Source organism: Gallinula chloropus (assembly GCF_964237585.1).
Source record: "Gallinula chloropus genome assembly, chromosome: 15".
NCBI classification, from domain to species: Eukaryota; Metazoa; Chordata; class Aves; order Gruiformes; family Rallidae; genus Gallinula; species Gallinula chloropus.
This window is the reverse complement of record NC_140100.1, coordinates 9,043,458-9,070,455: the sequence shown is the minus strand read 5'-3', so window position 1 is coordinate 9,070,455 and position 26,998 is coordinate 9,043,458. Positions and strand designations below refer to the sequence as shown.

Below are 26,998 nucleotides of genomic sequence, written 5' to 3'. Positions count from 1 at the left end.
CCCAAAAAAAGTTGGTTTGCAAATTATTCCACTTAAGTGACTTTGACATCCTTTCACACCTGCGCAGTGTCTGAGTGGGTCACATAATGCTTTTCATCTACATGATTTTAATGGATATATGGGGGGTTGGGTTTGGTTTTTCATTAGATATCTTTGAGACAAAAAAAGGGAACGGAGCAACATTATTGGCATCCCACTGAAACATAAATATATAAATTACATTTTATACACTTTTTTAAACGCAGACACATACATTCATGTGCATAACATTGTGAACAGTACACTTAGTGGAGAACAAGCACAGACAATCTTAGTTAAATGTATTTCCAGTTTTGGTGCTCAACAAATACACTGGGAAAATGATCACAAAATAGAACGGTGACTAACTCTATCTCTGCATTAGCATCTGAAGCCAATAGTGCCTGTTAGCTAACATCGCTTTGTCTGGTTGGAACTGGACATAGCTACAGGAGCAGGAGGGGAATGTTTGAACTATATTTAAAGAAATGGAAAAGTTAAAAATCTCTCTTTTGTTGTTTTAAGGTTTCGCAGTTCATTCGCGTCTGAAGAGGTTTTTCATCTGAGTGGAAACAGGGTCTTCAAGACAAAACTTTTCTGTCTTTCCAAACTACGAAGAAAAAACCTCGGATCTTTTTGTAGATGTTTCACAAATAGAAGAACCCAGCAGTTCATTTCACATATCCAATGCGATAATCCAAATAAAACAAAGGGTACATCAGCCAAACTACTGGGGTGGGGCAGTGATTTTGGCCAAGTGAGTAGCCATGTCATACCTGGCACAGCCCTAAATTTCCAAAGCAGTACAGAAGGATTTAGCCATGTGGCTCCCACTGCAATCCGGGGGGAACTGAACATTTAATCCTTTGGCACTTTGAAAACAGGGGAGCTGCTGCCAGAGTATTTTATCTGCCCTGCTATAGTTAAAATAGATTTTGATGTTATTTGGGCTATTCTACTACAAAAATATGACCACAAAATGCTTTTTTTTTTTTCCTTTTTTTTTCTTTTTTTTTTCTTTTTTTTTTGGTTCAAGAAAACATAGCAGGCTTTCTCAGGTATATAAAACTGTTAATTTTTAGATAAAAATACAAACTTCACCTTTACAAAAACACATATTTCTGTTGAATACACATAAAGCATAACATTTTACCAAAAATAAAGAATTTTAGGTTTTGTTCAAATATTTGCAGCAAGGTAGTTCCCATGCCACCATGACATTGTACAATGCAGATACAAGAATTTATACATTTCACACAGCTCCAACATGTGAAATAAAAGTATCTGTATACTGATAAGAATGACAATTGCTAACACAATATCACTAGTAGGCAACTGGCATAAGTCTTAGAAAAAAAAAGGATTTTTGCATGGATATCCTATGATTTGTTTACGCACATCTCTCTTTTTTCCTCTTTTTCTTTTGATGTAATGCTTTAAATTACGGGGGGGGGAGGAGGTTGGGGAACATAAACCAAGAAACGTCTAGAAAATTATGCATAGGTATACCATTTTTATTTTAATACATCTCATTAGTTTGCATCCCACTCGGAGAAATACCATAATGTTTTGTGTTCTGCTTATTGTTATACCAGTCTTTTTATATGAGTTATTGGCAAATGTAGTCCAAGAGATAATAAAAAGCTAGGCAAAGAGTAAAAAGAAAACTTAATAATCACTTTTATGGTGTAAAAAAAAAAAAAAAAATCCACTTAAGGCTCCCCAGAAGGTTTTTTTTTTTGTATAGACTTTTAAAACACCACCAAGCAAGGATGTATTGTTCTATAGTGTTTGCGTGGCATTTGATCATTTCATACATTCCTGCTTTTTTTGTGCCTGAAGTCCATCAGTGTCCATCCATCTTCATCAAGAACGCAGGCACATTTCTTGACGTAAAGCACCGTTGACTGCTCTGACAGAAATCCACTATTCACTTAGATTTTTGTCATGTTTTTGAGTACTTTTGGTATCCTCCATTCATTCAACTGTCTCTTTTTTTTTCTTTTCTGTTTTTCTTTCTTTCATTTTTTTTCTTTTTTGGACAGGGAAGCTTCCTATTGTTTCACAGAGTGCTACAATACTTGCTTTGATGTCACATTAAACAAATGTACATTGTCTCTTTGTTCTCATTAAGTGTTCTTTTGAGCCAGTTTTTTTTTTTTCACATAGGAGAACAAATAAAGTATACAGTCAATAAGCACCATACATAGTAGGTTCAGGAATGTAACAAACCATGTACATCCATGTCCCAGAGAGAAGTTTTTTTTCTAGCTTATTTTCACCTTACATCTGCAGGAGAGAAAAAAGATACAATAACTCTATGATTAGAATCAAAGGTCCTATCCTCTAAGTAGATGACTTAAAAACAAAAAAAAAAAAACCCAAAAAACCCCAAACTGTTCTGCATGAAGAGTCACTAACCTGGGACAAGAAGTTCTAAATGCTGTTTTGATTGAGTTTACATGCTGACTTTTAAAGTTGAATTTTAGAAAATCTTTCCTTCTATCACACTACTCCCAATAAATACCTGTTAATCTGAAACAGGATATCAAGTTTAGCATTCTTTACAAACGGTACATCAGTATAAATGAAAACTGCCATTGGGAGTTCACTTGCAAAAATAGGTGTTTGAAATTAAATTCACCGTTATGCAGGTGTTAGGCACATACACTGCAAAATCCAAATCACTCCTGCTCCAAATACTAGAATCAATTGCAAGTGCTGGAGTTTATGTGGTTTCAAGTCATTCAGAAATGGAAATTCCATATTCAATTTGCAATGTGTATCGCCATCATACATTGCTGATATGTTGGCCAAAGGATTTCAGTCATTTTTGCACTGAGAAGGTGTTAGTTTTTCACTATACTGCAAACCTCATGAATTTTTAATGACTGTCATTCTGAGATTGAACAGATAAAAAAAAATAGAAAGATCTTAATCTTCTCGTGTATGTAACACAGGGTTCTGCACCACAAAAAATGGTATTTCTAAGCATCCTCCTTGTCAAGTATGCAGATCATCAGACCATCTCAGGTGCATGTACAATCAATCCCAGTTTGTGCCAAAACATGGGGTTGATGGTCATGCATGTAATAGTATTTGCTGTATGTACACTCAATGCTTTACAGCCAGTGACTGGGAACACGACGATTTGTAACCTGGCAATTCATACATGCATTATTATGTGATGCTTTGACCTCAGAAATCAATAATAATGAAACAAAAGCAGAGGCAATGGAACTCAAGATTTCAGAAGCTGAAGTATTAGCACCCTCCAAAAAAAAAAAAAGAGGAACAAAAAAGACAAGAAAAGGAAGTAGCTCAAGAATATAAGATGCTGATGGTGATGTGGAGCTTAAAGGGGAAATTCCAGCAGGTAGAATTATCAAAGCCAATCAAATCTAATCTCTTTGCAGCTTGAGGTAGCAAGTGTCAAGATTTGGAATAGTGATTAAGTTGAAGTGATGATATTTGATTAAGTTTTCCAGTACTTGTGCTATTAGGGTGGTCAGCATATAGGTCCTACCTGAATAGCAAATAGTTCCAGTAGGTTTTATGTTGGTTTTAACTTTTTTCGTTTCCGTTTTTTACCTGATTCCCTAGGCCTTCCTGTTAACATAAGGGCAGGGCTGGTAAAAAGCCCTCAAGTAACACGCATTTCGTCCAACACTTAAGTAAGAAATACTCAAACCGTTTACATTTCAAAGAAATCTCATTACCCTTCACATTAAAAGTCGTAACTTTGTAACATCTGATTTGACATTCCATTTACAACGTAATTATACAAAAGTAAAGAAATAATAAACGAAGCTGGCATCGCATACGTCATTTCCAAGATCCATCTATAATTACTGTTACCATGCAGCATTCAACATTTGCTCTCAGCTCTGTAGTTAAGCTATTTTCAGCTCACCATCCATTTGCTGGTGCAAGTTTTGTTTCTATCAGTAATTAAATCCCAGAAATCTGTAATTCTTCCATGACAATTCTACCCCTTTATTTTTTCTCCCCACACACACCAAAAAGTTTTTATCTTAGAATCTAAACTGCTTAGATTTTGGTGATTAAAGACATTTTGGGAAACTGAAATCGATCTAATGAAACTTTCTGTCCAAATAAAAAGCATAGAAAAAATATGAAACCATACACACATAAAAATAACCATTTCAAACGTGGTTTCTGTCTACTCATAATTCAACCTAGTCTTAGCTAAAACACTCAGCTCAAATTATAAACTAATGTCCAATAAAATCACAGCAGAGGCCTAGCTTTCCTTTTATACAAATTCTAATTCTTCTGCTCAGTACATAGCAACTGATGTTGATAGGGACAGTACAGAAAAACCTTCCCTACCCAGCCACCTGCAAAATCCATCGCCTTCCTCTCATATTTACCTGCTTTTCACTGAGTCTGGGTCTAGTGCGCCCCTAAATTCCTGGCAGAGGTGAAAGCAAACTTCTAAGGCTGCCTTCAACCAAAATCAGGAGAAAGGGAGGCGTCCCTGCTCCTGTACTGTGTTTCCTGAATGCCTCTGGAATTCTGCATTGATTGCACCCTAGTATGAGGACCCGAGCTAACGATTTTAGGTGGGTTTATAAACGTCAGATTGAAGGGAAGCACTTTTCCCTGTAAATCTTTCCCCATAGTAACTTAAATGTCCTGATAAGGCAAACTTACATTTAGCTTGATAACTGACAATACATTCCTGACTAGTTATAAATAAAAGAACAACAGGAACGGGCAATGTTGTTTCAAAACTCCTTGCTCCTGAATATTTAATTTATTCCATTCATTTCATCAATATGTTCCCCAAGGTCAAGTAAATCTCAGCCTTAGCCCTGTCTCCACAAAGTATAAAGAAATTAGGCAACAAAGTTCACCAATAAGCTGCAGCACGACAACCTTTAACTTAGTTAGGCAAGACCTGAATACTATCAGGCGTTTACAGTTATTTAAAGGCTAACCTAATGAGAATTGATACACTTTAAACTTCCAATCCAAACTCTTTATCCAGTACAAACTGTCCCTAATTTTGCATCAACACACAAAGAAGTAGCTGGGAGCTTCTCTACTGAGTTCACTGGAAGCAAAGTTTGCTTTACATTTTTTACTGATATAAAAATAAAGTCCATATGAAATCAGCATTAATGCAAAAATAAAAGGAAAACATACCAGTTTCTTCTTCTCTATAATCTGAATTAGTATTTGATGATGTACAGGTGCATTCCATATGCTCTTCTAATCTCACCAGAACTTCTTTTAATTTTGGCTTTTTTCTAACATATTCCACTTTTGCCACCTATAAAATACGATGAGGTATGTACTGAGACACATTAACATAGTCAGAGTTCAGAACTGAAGACAGATAACTATATACCTCTATTTTTTTTAACGTAGCCAAACCCATATCAAATGTTACCATAATAATAATCTTTTATCTTAATTGTGCATCACGTAACTATTTATTGCACAGACTATTTGTTTATTCAAGTTCAGCAGTTTGAAACCATTCTCTTTTCCCCCAAGAGATAAAACAATTTCCCATTCATTTCAGTTTGAGGTTTTAAGCGACTTTTCTTCCCCACATATATCACAATAAACTTCTGTACAGATTCCAATCAGTGGTGGTTCTTGTAGAATACCACTTTCTAGCATGATTGTGCAGCAACCCCAATCCTACTCCCTTCTTACAATAACCTGGGACTTGTTTACAAGAGCTCCCATGCACTGTTTATAGGTCCAAAGGAACTACCACTCGCAAACTGCATCCAGCCTTTGGCTGTACTGTGGAGAGCTGGTGGAAACGCTATTCCGCTCTAGTCCCTCCAACTGCTTCCAATTGCAGTGCTCCACTTTGAGCCAAAGCACTGGCATCCTTCAAAAAAGTCTGGAGGCAAGGCGAGGTTGGAGGAAGGACCATGCTGGAGCAGCTCTGCCTACATGCGGGTCTGTCACCTGAAGGTCACCAACGCAGAAAAGAAGAGCATTGGTGTAAGGGGATACTGAACATGAGGACATCCTGACCAACATGGTGCTCGTGACCAGGAGAGGTTGAACAGCAAAGGGGGCAGGAATGCTGCTGTGCTGGGGCACTGAATGGTTTGTGGGATGCTGGGCACTGACTTGGGCTAAGCGTAACAGGCATGAAGTCATGGCCATGCAAGGGAATGCAGCATAACGTGGGCAAAGAGAGTGCTAGACAGTGTGTAAGAGTCCAATGTTCAGTTTACAACTGTGTGAAACGCTGCATGATTAGGTGATAATCATTTGCTTGAAATGGAAACCACTGAAATAAAATCATGGCTTCTCAGTCCTACTGCTTTACCTACTTATTCGACAAAAGGTGGCCTCAACATGGCCATCCCAGCAAATGAGAAGACACCACAGTACAGGTATACATCATAAATAAGACAGATGAGGGAGCAGAAAGACAAGAGAGGCTGGTTGTCTCTACATAAGATACATGACAAAGCCATAAAGTCTGATGCAACCAGTTACTACTGCAGTTACTACCAAATAAGGCGTCCACAATTACACTAGATTCTCCTGGTAATGGTTTACTTGTGTGTTCGGTGGGGTTTAATGCTCCAAACCAATCTTCACACTATGAAAATCATTCCCTGGCCCTCCTGAAAGTGGAACAACAGTGTCACAAAACGAGAGAGGTGGCTGGAAAAAATCATCACATTCCCAGTTTCCAGAAGCTGTCTTCTGGCTCTGCGGACACAAACTCCCAAGAACCTCTGAATGACAGTAACAGAAGCTAGAGCAAAATCCTGGCCTTAATAAAGTCAATAGCAGGTCTGCCATCGCCTTCATGGAGCCAGGAGTTCAGATCTGCATTTTAGTCACCGCCTCTTCTGTCAACAGAATCTGGAGACGAATTTCATTTACTCAGCAAACAAAAGTTGCAGAGACACAGATGCAATAACTGCAGTGTCCACATGAAAAGGTATCTTCCAAAACTCTCAGATCTCCATTTGAACAGATTAAGAGCTGGCTGTGACATACAAGAATGCTTTTTCTGAAAGAATAACTGTGGGTCGAAGCAATGTGTTTCAGAATCCCCTATCAGAATCCAACTCCATCAAGTCTTTGAACACAAAGACGTATGGTACAACTGAGTCATATGGCATCAAAGGATGACTAATCCTTAAAATTTACAAAAACAAACAGTAATTAAGACACCTCCATCATCAGAGACAAAGAAAGAGACACAGGAATCATGAAACAGCTTTCAGATCTGCCATGCTTATTACAGCTGTTGGAATAAACCACTCTTATTGAAAATTACACGCAACAAAAATAAACTGTAATCAAGCTTTTCAAAGTCTATCCTCGTTCTGCTCAGTGTTCCAAACCAAAAGATAAATGCAGTTCCTGTGGTTATTGGTATTAAACAACTGTAAAAAACCCCACAACCAGAAAGACAGTACTTTGAAGAACGGGACTGTAATGAATTTATGCAGCAATTTGAAGCTGTTTTTTACTGTAGTTAAAATATAGTCCAGCATCCGTTCCACTGCCCTACTTCTCACCACACTTTAAAGCGATGTCATTTGGTAAGATGTTCAGAATTCTCTAGAGCAAAGCAGGACAAACCATATAAACTGCCATGCTTGTGTCATCCATTAACACCTGCTGCCACACAGCATCTGTAATTAATGCTACTCTAAAATGATGAAGGTTGCAAGTCAGACTTTCAGTGGGTATGAAGAGAGATAGCTATGCTAACAGGATGGGATTTGGCCTTGTGTTAGAATCTTTCTTCTACTTTATATTTTTCTCCCTGGTGTTTATCTTGCACAGTTAGTCTCAAGTGTAATGCTTCGACATGGTCAGTCCTCAACAAACCAACATCTACATGTATTTGTCTGTAATGCAAGAGAACTAAGTCCCATGATAACCTCAAGTCCTCCAAAACCATAAAACATCACTATATAAAAATGCTTTACAAAACCCAAACAACTGACTAGCATAGTTAAATAGCACATAATCGGTGGCACCATACTTGCATTGCTGTAGACTCAAGGTACTATCATGCAGTATGGTGAAAATGGAAATAAAACTTGATAAAAACATGTAGCCTAAGGGAAATATCATGGAGACACCTTTCCTAGAGCTTTCCCAGAAAAGACGGTATCAGGTAGTAATAGGAGGAGAAAAACAAGGTTGTAAGCAGAGGTGTCTGAACACCTCTAGGAGAAATCCACAATTTATCATGGGCAGGAATGTGCAAGAGCAGTCTCAGAGCAGAAAATTCCTTGGAACAGCAAAACTCGTGTGGCTGACAGTTAAATACAGTTTGGGGAATAAAACAAAACAGCTGAATGAGGATGCTTTTTTTTGAAGCATCTGTTTCTACCGCATTAAAATAGCCGCGTGCTGATATGATGGAGGGAAAACCTCCTCTCGCCTTACAACTGCGAGCTGAACAGCCCTCAGGTCTGCACGGAAGGCAAAGAGGCACCAGAAGGACTGAGCAGGGATCCTGCGGGGCCTGGCAAGTCACCCAGCGCTCCGCAGGCCTGGAGCCACGCTCCCGAGACAGACCGGCAGGTCTGGCCTGGTGCCTTCCCGGGCACACCGGGTGCTGTGCGCGCCTCCCCAGCGCAGGCAGGGTGGGAAGCGGCGGGGAGGCCAAACACCGCGGGGCCTGGCAGCCACCCATCCTAAAATACCCATTCAAGGCATTTGCAGGGCACTCCCCTGGCAAAGCCCCTGCAGTCACGTAGGGTGGGGTAGGCAGAGATTTCCCTGCAGGGAAGCGAGGCCCAGGGGTGCACGGACCGGTGGGGACGGGGAGGGGGGCCAGTACACCCCAGCTCCAGGCACAGGGGTGGCCTTTCCAACCCCCGGGGCGGCGGGAAGCCCTGTCACGGCAGCAGGGCACGCTGGGAAATGCAGTCCCCGAGGCGCGGGAAGCTGAGGCGGCCGCGGGGCACGCTGGGAAAGCACCGGGGGAGGCAACGAGCTGAATCGGCGGCGGGAGTCGCCTCAGGGGGCGGTTTGGCCGTGCCTCAGCGAGGTCCCGGAGGGAGGGAGGATCCGGAGGTAGAACTGGAGGGTGCCGGAGCAGACGGGTGATGGGGAATGGCAGATGGGCGCGTCTCTGCGTCCTCTCTGTGCAAACGGGAGCAGACAAGCCTTGCCCTCTGTCAGGCACCTTGCCACAGCCTGCTCCCCCTCATGCTCTGACGGCACGTCTCCCTAGTTTTCTGTCTTGTCTTCACCGGTGTCTGGATTCCCCTTGTTTCTCCCATTCTTAAACCGACCTTTGATACCCATCAGCTGGTCCTGCCAGCCAGTCCCACCAAGTGCTGGCAGTAATCTCCAGTTAAGCCTCAGTTAAAACCAAAGTGCTGTTTACCTGAATGATACAGTCACTGAAGAAAAATGTCCTTAAACCTGCAAACATTACATACAGCCACTTTAACCTACATACATGGTTTGTTCAGCAAGGCCTTCCTACCCTCTCCAGAGACTGCGGAGCTCTGCTGAACAACTCCTTCCAAATTCTTGCATTTTTCTCCATCTCTCTTCAAAACCTCTCTGAACAACTCCCAGACGACAGCTGAGAAGCTACTCCTGCATTCCTTCCTTTCCAACTACTTTTCTCTCCATCTTTCCCTGGTATTCATCTACTATAAGAATATACTAGGCTAAATTTCCCCAAACCAACTCAACACTGAACGTTCAGAAATGACTAAAGCTGGCATGGCTCAAGGCCAAGCAGAAGGCAAAGCTGAGGTAGATGGACTGCTTTAGCTTTTGTTTCATAGTTTGGAAATGAGCATTGCTGCAAACAAGTGTAATACTCAGCCTGGCTATTCAAAATTAGCAGTATAGGCAGGATTTGCTTTATAATATTAGGTACTTTTGCTGCCGTGACCAAATTCACAAAGAAGATCATGCTCAACATGACAAGAAACCTCTTGGGAAGAGCCAGTTCAGAAATCCCACAAATAAATCATGGTCTGGTACTTGATAAATGCTTGATCTCGGTGTGCAGAAGCAATAGAATCTGCAGATGTTACTGAAAGGCTTTTGCTGACAGGAGAGGAAATATATCTGTAATAGACACCGAGACCCCTGACTCTCCAATCCTTGTCACCATTTCTCTATCAGGACAGACATGCAGTTCTTTCCTTCCTATCAAAGAGCAACTCTCAACCAGTCGCTTTATTTCAGTCCAATTTCTGCAGCACTGTGCAGGTACAACTAGCTGAGTAGAGATGTCTTTAGGACCAGGAGACTGCACTCTCATGGGCTCACTGTTACTGTGGAGGGCAAACCTACCTTTCACTAACCCACCCCAAGAAAGGCAAACCTCAAAGGACACATGGCTTGGAGCCTCCTTACAACTCCAATTCCACAAGCCACTTCACTGCCCAAAGCTCTGTGAAGGCGAAGTAAGGACATCCCCAAACCGTAGTGCCTTTGAATTATGTTCCCGGGAAAGGAATGCCCCAACAGAAGCACCTCCGCTGCTCCTCCCACACTACCACTATCGTCTCTTAACCTTGACTACAGTGGCCCTCAGTAAGACAAAGAAAACACCCTTTGCTTTTGCCTGTTGGATGATGTAAACCCACTTGCTGACCTTTCTGGGTGAACATTTTTCTAGTGTGAATGGGCCAGCTATGATCTCACTACCTTGTCAATGAAGAGGAAGTGGGGAAAGCCTTTTCAATGTTTAATCAAAAGAGGGCTTTTATGCAGTCTGACATCAGGGGAAAACACAAGACGGCTTTCCAACTGCACTGCAGGAACAGCTGAGAAGGCTCTCCAAAACCACTACCCCTACCTTTCCAGTGACCCTCACTCTGGGCCAGCTACTTAATGGCATGAGCAGACATCCAGCTCTGAACGTAGCACTGGCAAAAGGCTCATAAACCCATCAATTATATCAAAGCTACAAGAGGATCTGACTCTGGAGGGCATAAATATGGATTCTGTTCAGAGATTGCTGGTGTGACAGGGGGGTCAGCCTACAACCTTTACAATGAACATCCTGTTCCTGCTTGACCTCTTGTCCTTTTTTTTCCCTTCTACTTAATGACTGTTCGAAGCAGTCTTGGGGCTTGGAAGAAAAAGAAGAAAAAAAAAGAAAGTCCTCCAAAGCTGGCTGACGTGTACTGATATTGCTGGTGGCAATATATTTACACAGCCACAAAAAGCAGCTGCTCAGCTGAGCCTACTTTTAGCTCGCGCCCTACTACAATGAATGCAAATCTGAACGCACCAAAACCATTGCAGAGAGAGAAACCAAGCTTTAACAGGGCGGTCTGCTGGGGATCCAGCCCCAGCAGTGATACCCTGCAAAACTGCTGTGAGTTGTGGAGTTTGCAGCTTCTAGGGAACCCTCAGTGTCCCCAGAAGCAGGGGACAAACAGTCAAACCTCTCTCTGTGTGTCCATAATATTCCCCCATCACCACGGGGGTAGGAGAAAAGCAATGTCATACACAAGTACCAATCATGAGCTCACAGTACACAGCTCAACTCTTAGCTGGGCATCTCCAGCTGCTTTGTATGTATTAATTGCTACACAAAATTAACTGGAAGCTCTATCAAACCCAAAGGCAACAGCATTAGAAACTATCACCCTGAGGCACTTTTCAATTTAGCTTCTACTCTGAATTGCTTAGACTTTGGTGCTTCAACTTTCCCAGTGTGTTCTCATCCCTCGAATAATTATTGATCCTGATTTCTTCCTCATTTTTAGTTGTTTCTGCAAAGTATATCCCACAGAGGAAGGGCAGCAAGCAAGTGTGAAGTGTAATTATTTTTGGAAAGACTGAGGAAATCTGTTCCAATGTTTCTCCAGCTTATTTGGGTGTGAAAACACTTTTCAGATGTTCAGAGAAGAAGTCCTGCCCAGATGCCTGTGTGTGTGAAAAACAATCAACTGGCTTAGATGCCATACTCTGTTTCGGACATATGGTGCTATATGGGTTAACAGCACCTTTCTCAGGAAGAAATCCACTGCAAGTACAGGGATCAGTGTGTTATGCTGGGCACTTTTATGTTCAAGAATGTGTTAGGGTTTTTTTTTTTAAATTCTCTCACAATACTCAGGGCAAGAAGAACTCGGAGTCTTAACATTATAAATGCTAAGTGTAAGTCTAATCTCCTACACGCAGATGTAAATCAACATTACTTGTTCAAATACTGATAAAAATTAGAACACAGTGAAGCCAAATGAACATAAGAAATATTTCACGTAATATTTACTGGAAAATTGCAACAGGGATTTTGTCTAATGAGTAAATACAGCATGAAGCCGTTGAGTTCTCTATCCCTGGGGTAAGATAATTTGAAACACATTTTTTCAGATCAAAAGTGTTATGTTGTCAAATATAAAAGCCCAATTTAGGCTGCATAATATTTAATTAAGAAAACAACATTCCGTACTGTGATTTATTTATTTTTTTAAGTCCAATGCGCCTTGAGTCATTTTATCTTCTTTAAGATTTGTACTGTGCGAGATCATGGGAAAGACAAAACCAACTTTATTTTCATTACAAAAGAAGAAAAACCTAAAGGGAATCCTGTGAAAATCAAACTGCAAGATTTTTCCAATGATCATGTAACTTGAAAGGCTATCTGCTCTCCCACGATGGAGAGGACTATCATATCTGATCCTGCAGCTCTGAGGATAGGTAACAAAGATCCACAACAACTACAAGAATACCCGGAGTTTTTACAGCAGACCCTCTTAGGGCTCTGCAGGCACCGTTTGCTCACCTTGACACTTCTGTGGTGTATCCGTGATGGCTGGCATTTCACGCTGCTGGTGTTGCAACAGCCAGTGCAACGTTTCACCTCCACGCAGGGTGGCCATATCAGGAAGTTGGCAGAGGTGGGATCAATCTGACTCCGAGGTATCTCGTATATAACCGTCCGTGTTTTGCAGACAGCCGGGATGGCTTCCTCTGCGAACACAAGAAATTCACACTTCCAGGTGAGCAGCTGCTCTCACCTCAGAGCACCCAGATACTTTACAGCATCTATCTATGCGTGGCACCATTAGCTGGCAGGTTAAGAAGATGTTCTCAGTTCCCACTGACAAGTCAGTGCTGAGCACTGTGTGCCCACCTCTAAACTGTGCACGCTACCCTAGAGAGAAGCTTTACTCACTCCCAGAAGCCCAGCCCTAAAATGAGGGTTTACAAAGGCCTGGCTCCCAACATCGTGGGGAGCACATGCCATTAGATAAGACAATCCTGGCTCTTTAGAAGTGACATTGAGCCAGGCGCTCCTCCAGATTACATGATCCTCTGATACAGCTCCCTCTCCATTGCATAGCAGCAGCTGTTATTGTAAACATTGGGGTGATCGCTGCACACACATATTATCACACAAACATCCAATACGTGGCAAATACCACCACAGAAGCTGCACTGAGGATATTTATATCACACCCAAATTGGCTGAGCTGGGAAACAACCTGAGCCAGCTCGAGACTTCCGACTCTTGGGTTTCCACTTCCAAAACCTTAACATCCCCACATCAGGGAGTCTGGTCCATCTGCCATCCCAAAGGACAACTGCCATTTTTTTCTGAGTGAAGCTATCAAAGCTTTGCACATGGTGGCTTTTATTTAATTTGTTAGTTTTTGAATGAGGCAAAACCACAGGAGCAGCGTGACTGATAAACCTGCAGCTAAACCAATATCCTGCTGGGCTCGGGTATGGCCAGCTGGTAGACAAGTTTCAGCCACATGAGGATCACAAAGAGCGGTCCTCTCCTGCTGCAGGATGCTGCCATGAAAAATCCAAACCGTGCCTTGTTCTCAACCTCTGGACTGCCTAAGAAATCAAGCTGATAATTCAAAAGCATCCAGAAAATAACATCAATTGCAGTGGTAACTTTTTTGATGGGAAGTTCTCCGAAGGCAGCTTGGGGGTTTTTTGCCTTACAGTGGAAACAGTGATAGCTTTGGGTTAGATGTGTCAGGGAGCTGGAGTACTGCCTGCACTTCTTCAGTTACTTCTGAAGTACAAGAAGTTCAAGCCTAGCAAGTGCCCGTAGCATGAAAATCTAGTCTTGGTTTTGAAAGAGATGCATTTCAGTCAGCTAAATGGAGTGAAAATTCTTTTTCTCAGACCCCAATGCCATGAACTCACAAAAATTAACAGATCCAATACTGCAAGATAGCTGGCAACTCCTACAAGTTATTGAGCATATCCAGTTGCCAGTGACTTTGGCAGGGAGGCATTCAACACCTTGCAGGGTAAGGTGCCAAGTGTAGCAGACTGTTTCAGAACCGCTGTTCTCTAGAGGCATTCAATGTGACGAGCGCGCTTGCCAATTCACACTGCAAATCCATGCTGACAGCATGCTGTGCTATCTGCTGCACCCCGCCACAGCTTAAAGTACAAATATATTGACTCTGAATTACCTATAATGGATAAGATCATGAATGTTTTCCTCAGCCAAATGGAATGGTAAAACACAGATGAACAAGCGCTGCATACAAACCCTATTCTAAAAGTCATTAGCATCTCTTTCAATTTATATTTGGCCTTTGCTGGATCACCATCATGATTGTTTAGTAAGAACAAAATCCCCTGTAAACATGCCTGGTGCCCTACTCAATGATGGAAATCAATGCCCCAGCATTTCTATCAATGGCTTTTAATTTTTTTGGGTAAACTGGTTTTTTCTTGTGAATAGAGAGTCAAGCTGTTTCCTTTTGTGAGGCTTCTGTACTGAAAACTCTACCAACTGTTGATGTTTTTTAAAGCACGCTGCTGTAGTTGTTCCCCACACTATGAATTATACATTGAATATCACAGCATTTTCCAACCAAGGCCTAGCTTTCTAACATGCTGCAACAGGAAAGTGAATGTAAAGAATTTGTGCTTGTCTGTCTCCTATGGACATCCTCCAGAAGACAGCTTCTCAGGCAATGGCTCATTTTGGGCACAAAGAAAGGCAGAAACTAGAAAGGGCCTTTTTCCTTTGTGCATGTCGCATTTCTCCAGTGTAATGTCCTGCTTGGCTGACCAAACCCACACCCCCCCCTCCCCGACACCCCATTTTTGCTCCCTAAGTACAAATAGCTTGTTTCTTACCAATGCTTCTTTTCCTGCGAATGGGCACAGGACGGTTCTCTTGCACATGTTTAGCAGAATGAACACTGTAAGATCTCAAGTTTGTTTCTGAAACATCATCGTATCCTAGAACAGGAGACAAAATATTAAACCTCAGCTATGTCATTCGCATCTATGTCGCTACAGTGCTGTTCCAGACCTATACATCTGTGCTGTACGTATGCACAGCACCAAATCCTGCTGCAGCCAGGCTAATGTAGCTCCTATTGATGCAACTGCAAGACACGGGCATTAAATGTCATGTATAAGCATGCACAATTTAATTCCAACACCCATTTTACTGAAAGCTCCCAGAAACAGTGCACACTCTGTGACACCAAACCATATCTAAAGCAAAACAGACACATTTTTGTGTGAAAGGCATAATAAAGCTTTTCTTACTGGGAAGGTGTAGAAATAAGAACAATAATATTTCACATGAAATGTTTCTTACAAGAAGTTTTCTGAAGTTCTGGCATTGGGCTACAGCAGAAAATATGGTATTACACACCCAACAGCAACAATGCTGCCTCTGTAAATTTTCTCTTGCTTGGTTTTCAGGGCAGTACTAGGACAGAATCAAAAGCAAAAAGTAACTAGCATGGGTTTCCTTTTAGCCTCTCTGTTGCAGAACAAATCCCCTGTGAAGTATCCTAACCTTTGGAGGGGCATCTGAAGCTACTGCAAACTCTGGGACCGCATCCAGGCTTGTCTTGTTCCCTAAATAAGCCTACCACATGGGTTAAAGGGCCATGAGAAAAAGCAAAGATGGAAAACTTGGCATCTCATTTATCATAAAAAACAACAAAATAACTGCTGCAGCTATTTGGTTTTGTTAAGTGAAGCAGTCCAGGTCGTGTCCCATGCAGTGGGGTTCTGCAAACTGGGGATGAGGAAGCTGTAAGCAAACTGAGGACTACATAGAGATTCCAGTGCACCAAAACTAAGATTTCTAGTGCTCTGCTGCTTGGACAGCCATCTGCAACGTCACCAGAGAGTTTCAAGGTTTCACTACTGGCTCCAAAGAAAACTGTGATGTACACTAAAACATCTCAGCAGTTACTGCAGAGTACTTGGTTACTCTCTCTACATGCTACATCTGACACTCTTCTGCCTTCTGCACTGTCATGCTCTCTGCTTCCAGTTCGTTTTGCACCCACAGTCAACTGTGACTCTGGAACTTGGTATATTCTCGGTTTTATTAGTAACGCACATCATACAGGTCTGCTCTACCAACAAACCAACTCACTTACTCCTTGCTCCAGAAATCTTGCCCTAAAGAGCATGCAGCTCGCGAAATCGCCTGCAGAGCCTGCTAAGACATGAAGACAGTGCTATCTTCAGCACTTTAGAAAGCTCTGTGCCTCAAGGTCTATCTTCACTCCTAGGAACATACTATTGTAGGTAGCTAAGAGAAGATTAAATGGGAGGTCCATGAGGTAGTGCCAGGATCACCCACTGGTTCTGCCTGTTTTCCTAACCAGCTCAACAGATCCTTGTCTGAAATAAATCAGTGCAAAGTCCAGACTCTCAATTTACCCAAACACATTGGCTCCTACTTCCTATGTAGAGTCCTCGTTTCCCATTGATTTCAGTGGGAAGCTTTGGGATCTCATTAGCTGATAGTGGCCTCATTTACAGTCCCAGTCCTGTAATGGAATGTAGGGATGACTAATAGATATTATTTATGCTTTTACTGGATCACGCACTCCAGAAAACTCATCAGTGGGGTAATAAAATGGCTCATCTGGATACCACAGGAAGACCAGGACTGAGCTGGGGAGCAGAGCCAGGTTTCCTGCATCCCATTCCAGTGGCACCAGGCCACCCAACTGACCCCAAGTGGCATTATGCAAAAGGAGGAACCGTTCCTCCAGTCCTCTTCCACTTCCTAACACCCTGCCACCCAACACCTTAATACTGACCTCCTTTTTTGGCACCTTCAAGTCGTCCCTCACTTTGAGGCAACGAAGTGATGATACTCAAAAGAAAGCAGCATGACTTCTGCTCAGCGTAAGATCCAAGCTAGGCTCAGAGCAAGAAGCATTCTGTCCGCATGCAAACAGCATTTAAAAAAGATTAAACACAAAACTAATGCCTCTAATCCGAATGCTTGGTGGGCACAGACATCTTGCTGAAAAGAGAAACCCTCGATGATGCCAGCTGTACGGCAGGCCTGAGCCACAGGTCCTAGTCCTGCGTTCAACACGCTGGCATAGCTCCCTTTTGACATGACTGATTTCTTGCCATCTTCTTTAAAGAAACTGGTAAGACTAAAGAAATAGTATGATCAGCTAACCAATATGTTAAGCCATGTGCTTACATATAACTGCTCAACTCGGCTGTAATTAGCCATATTCTATCATCATGTTTATAAAGCGAAATGACATGTCGAGGAGCATGTGTTGCTTATAAGATGATTTCTAAGGTGAAGAAGGCCTCTGGCTCATACCATATCTCACTGTCTCGCTACATATCTTAGGCATGTATATCATTTCATAAGTTCATGTCTCGCTGTGGGGGTTAAAAAAAAAGAGATCTACACAGCTAGCACAGCAGACTGCAAAACAGGCAAACCTCAATGCATTATGCAACACAAATTGTGGTATTCTTATCGACACAGCATCTTTTTTTTTCTTTAATTTTTCTCTTTTTTTAATAAACAGAATTATGGAGCACATAGCTGGGGCCAGAACACACTGTAACGCTAAAAGCACTTGGTGCCCCCCGATGCCATGGGCATTTGGAAGGAATTCCATTTCCCAGTGAAGTCAATGGGAAAATCACTGTACCTGAAACAATCATTAAGTCAACAGGAGTCTTGCCTGAGTGGGATTGAAAAATCAGAAAGTCAGCTTTGAAACCCACACTTGACTCTGGATGTGTAGCCATTCATTCAAACTGCAATGCTACAGTAATTGCAAGTATCACTCTCCAGTTTGACTTTTAAGAAGCCGGATACCTAATCTGCATCAGGTTTTCCCCCTCGTGTACTGACTCAGGAGCCTGAAGTTGCAGGATAAGATGTTTCAGCTCTTAGCAAAGGAAATTGGAGTTTATGGGTGCTTAGTGCCTCACAAAATGAAGCTTAGAGCTGAAAGCTTAGAAACAGATGATTCTTAGTTTAGAAATCGAACACTGCTTGTCACTAAGTGAAGATGGAGGATGCTGCATGGAGCCAGATTAATGCAGCTCTCTTTTAACGTTTTAATAATGAAAAAATGTTTTCATGGCAGCCAATCAAAGAATTTCTCTGTAATCTTTTGTGTACTGACAACATATCAATGATGGGTAGAGAAACTCCTGCAATTAGCCTTGGTCAATCCATTAGTGTAGCTGAAATTGTTCTTTTTTGTCAGATTGGCATTTTTCCACTGGGTCATGGAGTATCTATCACAGAGTTCCTGTGACATTCTGTCAATATGTGATTACTCTTCTCCCTAAATAAGCATGTGGAAAGCTTCCTAAGACTACTGTTACTTTGTATTTATCAACTTAGGCTTTCTCCTTGCCATCTCCTTCCCAAGGAATTCCGTGTGAGGCACAATCACCAATATACGTAGTCTTAACACAAACCCTTCTGGATGTCACTTTGATGTGCATCCAAAAAGTATAGGTCCAAGACTTCTAGTACCAACAACAGCAGTTCAGGAAATTCTCATTATCTCATTTTTTCAGGAATTCAATGTGAGTTACAGTAAACTGAAACGGTCTGTCTTACAAATCGGTCCTAGAGCCAGAAAGCCCAAGGCAACGTCAATCTGTTTGTTTGATCTTCTTTCTGGCTGATGCAAAATATGCCCCCCTGACATCCAACTGCAGAGGTAGCTGTCATTAAGTTTTCAACTTTGATCTATTAAAGGAAATATAAGTAGCAGCCTGCAAGATCCTGTTTTATTTAGGGGTTTTTTTTCCCCCCCTTTGCCTAGATGGGATCAACCAGCTGTAAAAGAGGAGTATTCCCTCTAACCCTCTCAGGAGAAACACCGGACACACGTGGCAGGTGCCTTGCCGGCCCCTCACGGTGTGTAAGAGGTGCGAGGAAAACTCATGTCTCATTGTAACATCCTGGCACCAAAAGCCACAAAGTCAACACAAGATTTTTCCAACAGATTGAGCTCTGCAGCACTCCCAACACTTTTCCATGCAAGTATACTGTTAATTTAGAGCATTTCTCCGCTCAACAAAAGCTGCTCTGCTAGTTCTTAATCACCGGCCGTTAAATTCACACGGCCTAAGGTGACCCTGTGGTTGATGCCCTTAAACCATGCAAAGAAGCACACTCAGCCCTGCCTTTCCCCACGCAGGGAGATGACTTGGGGGAGGGGGGGGGGGGTGTGTGGAAAAAATCTGTTCCCAGCAGGAGGCAAACATAATAGGTGATGAAACGAACTCTACCTCCCACAGGACAGATGGGAGAGGTGAAGCGCGAGGAGAAAAACCACGCTGCTAAGCCAAAGACAACTTCACAGGCAGAATATAGGAAATGCCCCCGTTTCGGTGATTTAGTCTGTTAGTAGTAAAACTGCACTCTGCATGCTACAGCTGCCTACGTCCCGGGATCGTGCATGCTTGCTGTTCTCAGTAAGGTCAGGCTCCACTCGCTGTCACACCACTGAAGCTCCATCGCTGGCTACGCATCCCAAGCACAGCAAATTAATCCAAGAGCCTGTTTTCTGATACAAACAGCCAATTTTCACATGGCCTTTACAGGGATTTCTCTTTCAATCGGACATGCAGCACTGTGCTCTGACAAATTGGCCTGGATTTTCATTTTTGAATACAATGATAAGCTCCATGTTGGGTAGTGGGGTTTTTTTTCTTTAAGTAATATGCCAGATGGTCTGGGGGTGTGGTTTCTAATTTTATGAAGGGGGTTATCAGTCATCTCTGCGCTACAATATAGAGACCAAATCTGTCAGAATAGAAGGAAAACCTGCCCACTCTGACTTACAAAACTTACTTTTCCAATTAAAAATATAAGCTTTGCATTGCAGGAGAGAAAAATGACTGTTCTTCCTTCTGTTTTCCACAGAATCTGCCTTGTTACTCAGGAATATCAGACATTTTCTTCATGCATGCCTGATCCTGCAAACTCTTCTCCTACAAGATCATTCGTAATTCTCAAGTCCACCCACTGAGTTTAAACAGGGCTACTCACATGCAGAAGGACTGGCAATACCAGTGCACTAAAACGAGAGAGAAAATCATCACTAGAGTGTTTTTTAATTCTGATCCTCGGTTTTAATCAGTATATGTCATAAAGCAGAAATGTATCTAGTGTGCAAGCTCTTGGTGAACTAGCCCTTCCCTGAATGCAGTTACAGCCCTAAGGAAAGATCATCTTACTGGTGACAACTAGAAAACGTCGCATTTGCTAGTCCAAGCTAACACTAAATATAGTAAACAGGCCTGATCCTGTTTACTGAAGAAAACGTGGTCATTTCAATGTTCAGTTAGTCACGCTGATAAACCCTTAATAAGAATTACTCACGACAGTAAAGACTGCAGGACTGTGCCCGGAAAATGTAAACGTGGGTAGTAAAGATCAGTTACTCGCTGTGACGATCCAGTCCTGCCCGTGTAGCTCAGAAAAGGAGCACACAAGCATTAACAGGGTGAAAGGCTGAATACTTTGGGGTCATTTTTTAATACTGTTTGAGCTTGTGTCTCAAGGCACCGCTGTTTCATGTTGAAATAGTAAAATATTTATGTGCCTTGTTTCTCTAATGGCTTCTAAACCGACAAACTGCATGAAACCAGCAAAATGAAATGGTAAACTTGTGCCTGACCTCCTCAATTTTTGGTCTTGTATCCCCTGGTTAATATTTGCCACGAGTTTAATCATTATTTTCTGCAATAAATTTCTCTCCTCTGCTACATCTACTAATTTATTCAGCTCCCACCGTTGCTCCGCTTGTCTGCTTGATTCTCTTGCAATGGAGCCATGTGAACTTTTGCTCTCCTTCTAAGTGGTATTTAAAAATGAAGCATGTGCGTGTTACGCTGGGGTATTTGAAAAATAATAATGTATGCTGGTAGCCACAGAAGACCGACTCCAACGCAGAAGAAACACACAGTATTTTAAAATACTCTCTCTCGGACCCAGCCCCTCCTGCAACAGCAGCCAAAGCCTTCCACCGAGTTCACTGGGAAAAAGATTTTCGCAGTAGTGCACTTGTCTGGTCCAAAAGAGTCTTCAGTGGGGAAATATGTATTGCATGCCCCTTCCCTGTTGTGAAAGCGTCTTTAATTGCGGTGATAAGCAGTCGCGATGAAGCACTGCTCTCCAAAAATACTAAGCCCATGCCAACAAATCTGGTAATTAGTAATTAGCCTCTATGGTAAAGTATTGTGCAAGAGAGAAATGCTCCCATTTTCAGTGTAATGGGAAACCGTTTGCTGGCTAATCACATGAAAATTGAAAGCTAGGTCTGTAAAACACGTTCCTGGTGCATTCCTGCTCATTAATACAGCAGTGAGTTAAACTCTAGAAGGATCCTGTAACACTGAATGAAGGTGATTGAACCTGGCACAGACTTTACAAAAATACACAGCATATGGTTTAAAGGGAGATGGCCCAGTACCAACGCAAGCAAGAACTCATTCATTTTTCTCCATGTTTGCTCTTCAGAAAGACACAGGTTTTCCTCGGGCACATCAAAGGTGCCGGGTTTATTCTCTCCCAACTAAGGGAAGAAATCACCAGGAGCAAAGTGCATCAAGTGAAACCAAGTGATAAGAACCCCAGTAATACAGTGCTTCTAGATCAGATTTACTGCTGCAACGATCTGTTTGAACTGCACGTTCTCACTACACCCATTTGCATGCTTAATGATGCAGAAAATAACCCCGCACTATTTTCTTTTGGGAAGAAAGTGTGGGTTTTAAGGGTAAGCTCCATGTGCAGGTTCCTGTTTAAAATCAGTGTGGACGGTTTATTTTCCTTTTAATAAAGCCCAGCTCTTGAAGAGACATTACTTCATTCATAAATACCGTTTCAAATATTTTAAATACCTCTAGGACAGTAGTTTAAAGATAACAGAGCAATGCAAGACCAACAACAAACCTTATGGAAATTCTTCTCCGCCGGGAGACGGAGAGATCTGGAAGCACAGAGGGGTCACTCGGTGCCTCTCCACCCTGAAACCCCCTCGCTCCCCCCGAAGTTTTAATTCCCGATCGGCCCCCTGGCCGCCGCCTCCCTTGGAAACGAAGCTCCCCTGCCCATGGCAGCCCGGTTCCTGAGGCCGACTCCCCGCACGCCTCCCGTCCGCCGGGGCGAGGCAGCCCGGACCGGGCGGCCGGAGCGGCGAAAGGGGTGCGGGTCGCTCCGCCGCGGCCGCCCGCTCTGCCTCCCCCCCGGGGCGGCGGCGGCCGACGGCGCGGAAGGAATGAGGACGGGACTAATTTACCTACGGAGTCAATCTCCAGGAGGCGCTGCAAGTCGCGGATGCTGTGGATCTCGCTGTGCGCCAGCCGCTCGATGAGCTCCTGCGGGATCTCGGCCTCCTTCAAAGACACACACACCGCGGGTCACCGCGCAGCCCCGCGCAGCGCAACCCACGCCCCTGCGGCGCCGGGGATTTAGCGCTTACGGGGCGGGGGTGGGTGTTGGGAGGTTTTTTTAGGGGGGGGGGGGGGGGGTATGGAGGGTGCGGGGTGTCTGCTGGACGTGTTTGGACGAAGCAAGGAAAGAGTCCGCACCCACCCCACCTCCCCTCCCCCGCTCCGCCGGGCTCCGGAGCGCAGTCCCCCCCCCCCCTCCCCAACTCCCCGCCTGCGCTCCCGCGGGGGCTGCGCGCCCTCCACTGAACCGAGCCACGGCTGGGCCGGGCGGGCAGCTCCCCGCGGCTCCGGCCTGGCGGAGCCTGTGCCCGGCAGAGAGCCGCGCCTCCTCTCCCTGAGCTCCGCTCGACAGCCGCACACCCCCCCGGGGCAGCCGGCCGATGAAGTTTGCCCGGGCGGGCGTGAAGTCCACCGCGGGCGCGGGGTGCCCCGACGCTGGGTGGGGAGAGAAGCGACTATACTCCCACGGGGCCACCGCCACCCTACCAGCGCCCACGTCGCGACTCCCGGTGCCCAGCAGACCCGGTCCCGGGAAAAGTTAAAGGAGTCGCCGTGCAGCGCCGAGCACCGCGCTCTCCCCTACCAGGGCCACCTGTAGCAACCCCATGAGGCGGCTCCGCGCCCCGCTCCGTCCCCGAGCAGCCCGACCTTCGCCCGCTTTGAGCCGGGTGGCGGTCAAAAACCGGGGAGGAAGGTTTTTGGAGGGGGAATATTCAGCCAACTTCTGCCCGCGGCACTAACGGTGCCGGCGGCCGGCTGTGTGCAGTGCTGTGCGCCGCGGGGGCGGACGCTGCCGGGCGGCTCCGCGCACCGCTCTGCTTGCAAATAGCCGCAGCTGGTTGGCACCCACGGGGCGTGAATATATATTTGTGTGTATATATCTATATATTTATATAGATATCATGTTTAAGGGCAGCCAGAAGCCCCGGAGAGGAATGCACGGTCATTCCCCTTCGCCTCTGGCACGCATGAAATGGCAACTTGCTTTCTGCCTCGGCCGCGCCGGGGCTGGGGCAGGGCGAGAGCTCCCGGCGGGGCCGGGGCGCGGAGATGCCCTCGGAGCCCAGGTGGGCAGCCCGCTCCCCGGTGCCCTCCGCCGCCCTCTCGCCCCGACCCCCGGCTGCGGCGTCCCCCGGAGCCCGAGAACGCAGAAAGCCGCTCTCACCTACCTCGGAGAAGGTAAAGGACAGGTAGCCAAAACCTATCAGCAAAACGCAAGCCCAGGTCCTCATCGCGGTCTAGTGCACTTTAGACACGGAGGGAAAGCAACGCCGATGGAGAGGAGCTGCAGGCCGGCTCCTGCCGCGCAGAAATTCAGTACCATCCCTCAGGGGAAAGGCAGCGGGGTGGCTCGGGGGTCCTCCGCATCCAGGGTGGGTCGGGGCTGCCTCGGGGCGGCGGTGGTTTAATTACGGCGCTGCCGCTGTTTGTATGTTCCCCTCGCTACGGGAGCGTGGCTGCTCTCTCCTGCTGCTCTCGCTCGCTCCTCTTGGCTCTTAGGACTAGACCAGCCGGTACTTCTGCATATTTGCTTAGATCAGACCAAAGTGAAACCCAAGGAGTCGATCCGGAGCGCAGCCGAAACGCCCATCACCTGTCTGGGGCGGCTGGCCCCCCTCGCGGCGGGCGGCGCTGGGGCCCGCCTCCCCCCGCCGCCGCGGCCTCCCCGCTCCGCGCCGGGACCGAGGGATTTCTCTATTTGCCGGCTTCTCCCCCACCCCGCTATGCTTTGCCCTCCACCCTCTCTTCCCCCTTTCTCAAAAAAAAAAAAAGGGGGGGGAAAAATTAAAAAAAAAAATTTAAAAAAAAATGTTAAGATCTTTATTGGTACGGATCGGAATGTTTCTCCTGCTGAGAACGGTCCCGCTTCCCTCCCCGGCCGGGGCGAGGTTAAAAAAATAATAATTAGGAATAATAGCAGTGATAAATCGGAGCAATATTGCAAGATCTCGCGGGCTGCCTTGGTGCAGTTCCTTCTCCACTTTGCACGGGAGAAAAAGGAGGAGGAGGAGGAAGAAAAAAAAATTATATATATATATATAATCTATATATGCAAGAAGGTTTAAATCCCAAGGGGATCGGAGACGAACTGCAACTCCTGGCAGAGGGAGGACTCCCGGGCTCGCTCCGAAGCGGTGGCCTGTCTGGAGCGTGGCTCCGGCGAGGAGCAGCATATACCGCTCCCCTCCCTGCCATGCGCCTCCCCCGTCCCTCCTCCCGGTACTCCCGGCACCAAACCCACAAACAACAAGTACCGGGGGCTGCCGCCAGCTGCAGCCCCTGCTCGCAGGGCCGGAGGGGCTCTGCCCACATGTAACTGGGGAGGGAGGGGGGGGGGGATAGAGGGGGGAGGAAGAAAAAAAAAGGGAAGAAAAAGGAGCCGGAGGAGGAGGGCAGGGGGGAGCGGGGCAGCCTGCCCGCCACCCCGGCTCTCTGCGGCACTGGGGCGGGGGAGCCGCCGTGAGCTGCTGCGCAACAGCCGCCGTGTAACCTTACGGGATCCACCTTGTGCCCCTGCCTTTACATAAGGCGGAAGAGATGCCGTGGCCGCGGAGGGTTTGGGTGGGCTGAGGGATTTTTACCGTCGCTGTGATTAATTTTTTAATTTTATTTATGGGGTTTTTTGCGGGCGGGGGGGGGGGGGAACACACACACTCGCGGGAGGGGAGGGGTGGGGTGGCGATGGGCTGTGTTGTGGGGGGGTTTTTTGAACGTAGATTTTCCGCTGCTGTTGTAGCGCAGCCTTCATCGCAGAGGAGAAGAGGACACACATCCCTCCCCTTAAGAAATCCAACAGCACCCCCCTAAATAAATAAAGCCATCCGGGTGGGGTGGAGGAGGGCGATGCGGGCGGGGGGCAGCGGGCACCCTCCGCCCTGCGGCACCTGGCTGCGGCATGCGCGGGTGCGGGGCTCCCCGCCGCGGCCGCGGAGACGCGGCGCCCCGGGGCTCCGCCGCAGCCGGCCCCGGTTCCCCCCACTCCCCACCTCCCCCCAGCAGCCAGCCCGCGGAGCGTCGGTGCCGGAGCCGGGCGGTGGCAGCTCGCTCTCCTTTCGCATCCTCCCTCCCCGGGGAGAAAAAAATGCCCCTTTTTCTCCGGCGCAGATTGGCACAAGGTGCCTGCTGCACCCTGACATCTCCCCGAACTCATTGTGATTTAAATAACAGCCCTTTCTCATCTAAACAAAGCATCTTAATAGCAGATGCAAAGAATTCAGCTCATCTGAAAATCCAATAGCATGTAAGTGGATTAACTGCAATAACACAACTGAGGAGTGATACTATCCTTCATGGAAGACAATAGACTGTAAATGCACAGCCAGGGAGACTTATCCTTTCATCTCTGAATTTCCTTCAGCATTTCAAAAGCGAATGCTTTCTAGAAGCCCTGGAGGGGTTTGCACGCTACTGGCTTGGACAGGCTTCTAGGAAACAACCTGTGCTTTAATGGGCACTTTGCAATTGCATAGAAGTTCCCACCAAAACAGAAGTGGCCTTTCAAGTACGTTTAATTCTCTCATGATGTCATGTAGACTTACAGGGTGGTCTCCGGGACCACAAGGGGGGGAAAAAAAAAACAACCCAAAAAAAAAAAAAAAGGTGGGGGTTGAAAAGAGAGAAAGGGAAAAGAGATGTAAAAGATTTGGAAGCACTTTAGAAAGTAGAAAGCTTCTTGGGTTGTTTTTTTTTGGTTTTTTTTTTTTGTTTTTTTTTGTTAAGGCAGAAAATGCTGAGCCAGTGTGGAGCCATTCCCGAATGCCTCCTGATATAAAAACATAATCTGAGCACCACGCTGCCGCAGACCCATCCGCACGGGCTGCGCTGGCAAGCGGGAGGCAAACCAGGGCAGGTCACTCTGGCAGTTGCCATCCCCTTCTTACGCGGGGGTTGGCATCGCAGAAGTGATGACTTTAGTTTTTAAAATAAATAAATCTCATCCGCACTTGCCGTTTGCTGGGGTTAAAGAAGGAATTCTTCTGGTCGGTGTTGTCATAGTAATATAAAAAATAATGATTACCAAACAGTGCAATAGATTCTGACAGCACCGGCTCGCTGAATGCTTACTCCTTCCTTCCTTCCTCGGCCAACTTGTCTGGGGTCAGAAGTGCTGGGTATCCGTAGCTCTTTCGAGTGCTACTCCACTGGGAAAACCGACATAGAGGTAACTCCTTATCTTTTTGCTTAAATATATATATATATATATATATACGCAGCTTTGATTTTTCTTACATTTCCCTCATTTTATGAGAAATCTACTGCATCAGCATCTTTGTTAGATCTGTCACTGTGGAGCTCAGATAAGCATCTTTCC

The 26,998-nt window shown here is 45.2% G+C and overlaps 1 protein-coding gene across 2 annotated transcripts; it reads right to left on the bottom strand.

Moving 5' to 3' along the window:
• Positions 1-24,072, bottom strand: PDGFA (platelet derived growth factor subunit A). Of its 2 annotated transcripts, XM_084271060.1 has the most exons (7): positions 23,856-24,072; positions 22,533-22,629; positions 15,100-15,204; positions 12,767-12,954; positions 5,191-5,317; positions 3,545-3,627; positions 1-2,307 (listed from the first exon to the last, which is right to left on the bottom strand). In XM_084271060.1, the coding sequence occupies exons 1-6, from the start codon at positions 23,916-23,918 to the stop codon at positions 3,572-3,574; spliced, it is 636 nt and encodes a 211-aa protein (XP_084127186.1). In that variant the 5' UTR covers positions 23,919-24,072; the 3' UTR covers positions 1-2,307; positions 3,545-3,571. The 2 variants fall into 2 exon arrangements, with proteins under 2 accessions (XP_084127186.1, XP_084127187.1); XM_084271061.1 differs by lacking the exon at positions 3,545-3,627.
• Between the last annotated feature and the right edge of the window lie 2,926 nt (positions 24,073-26,998).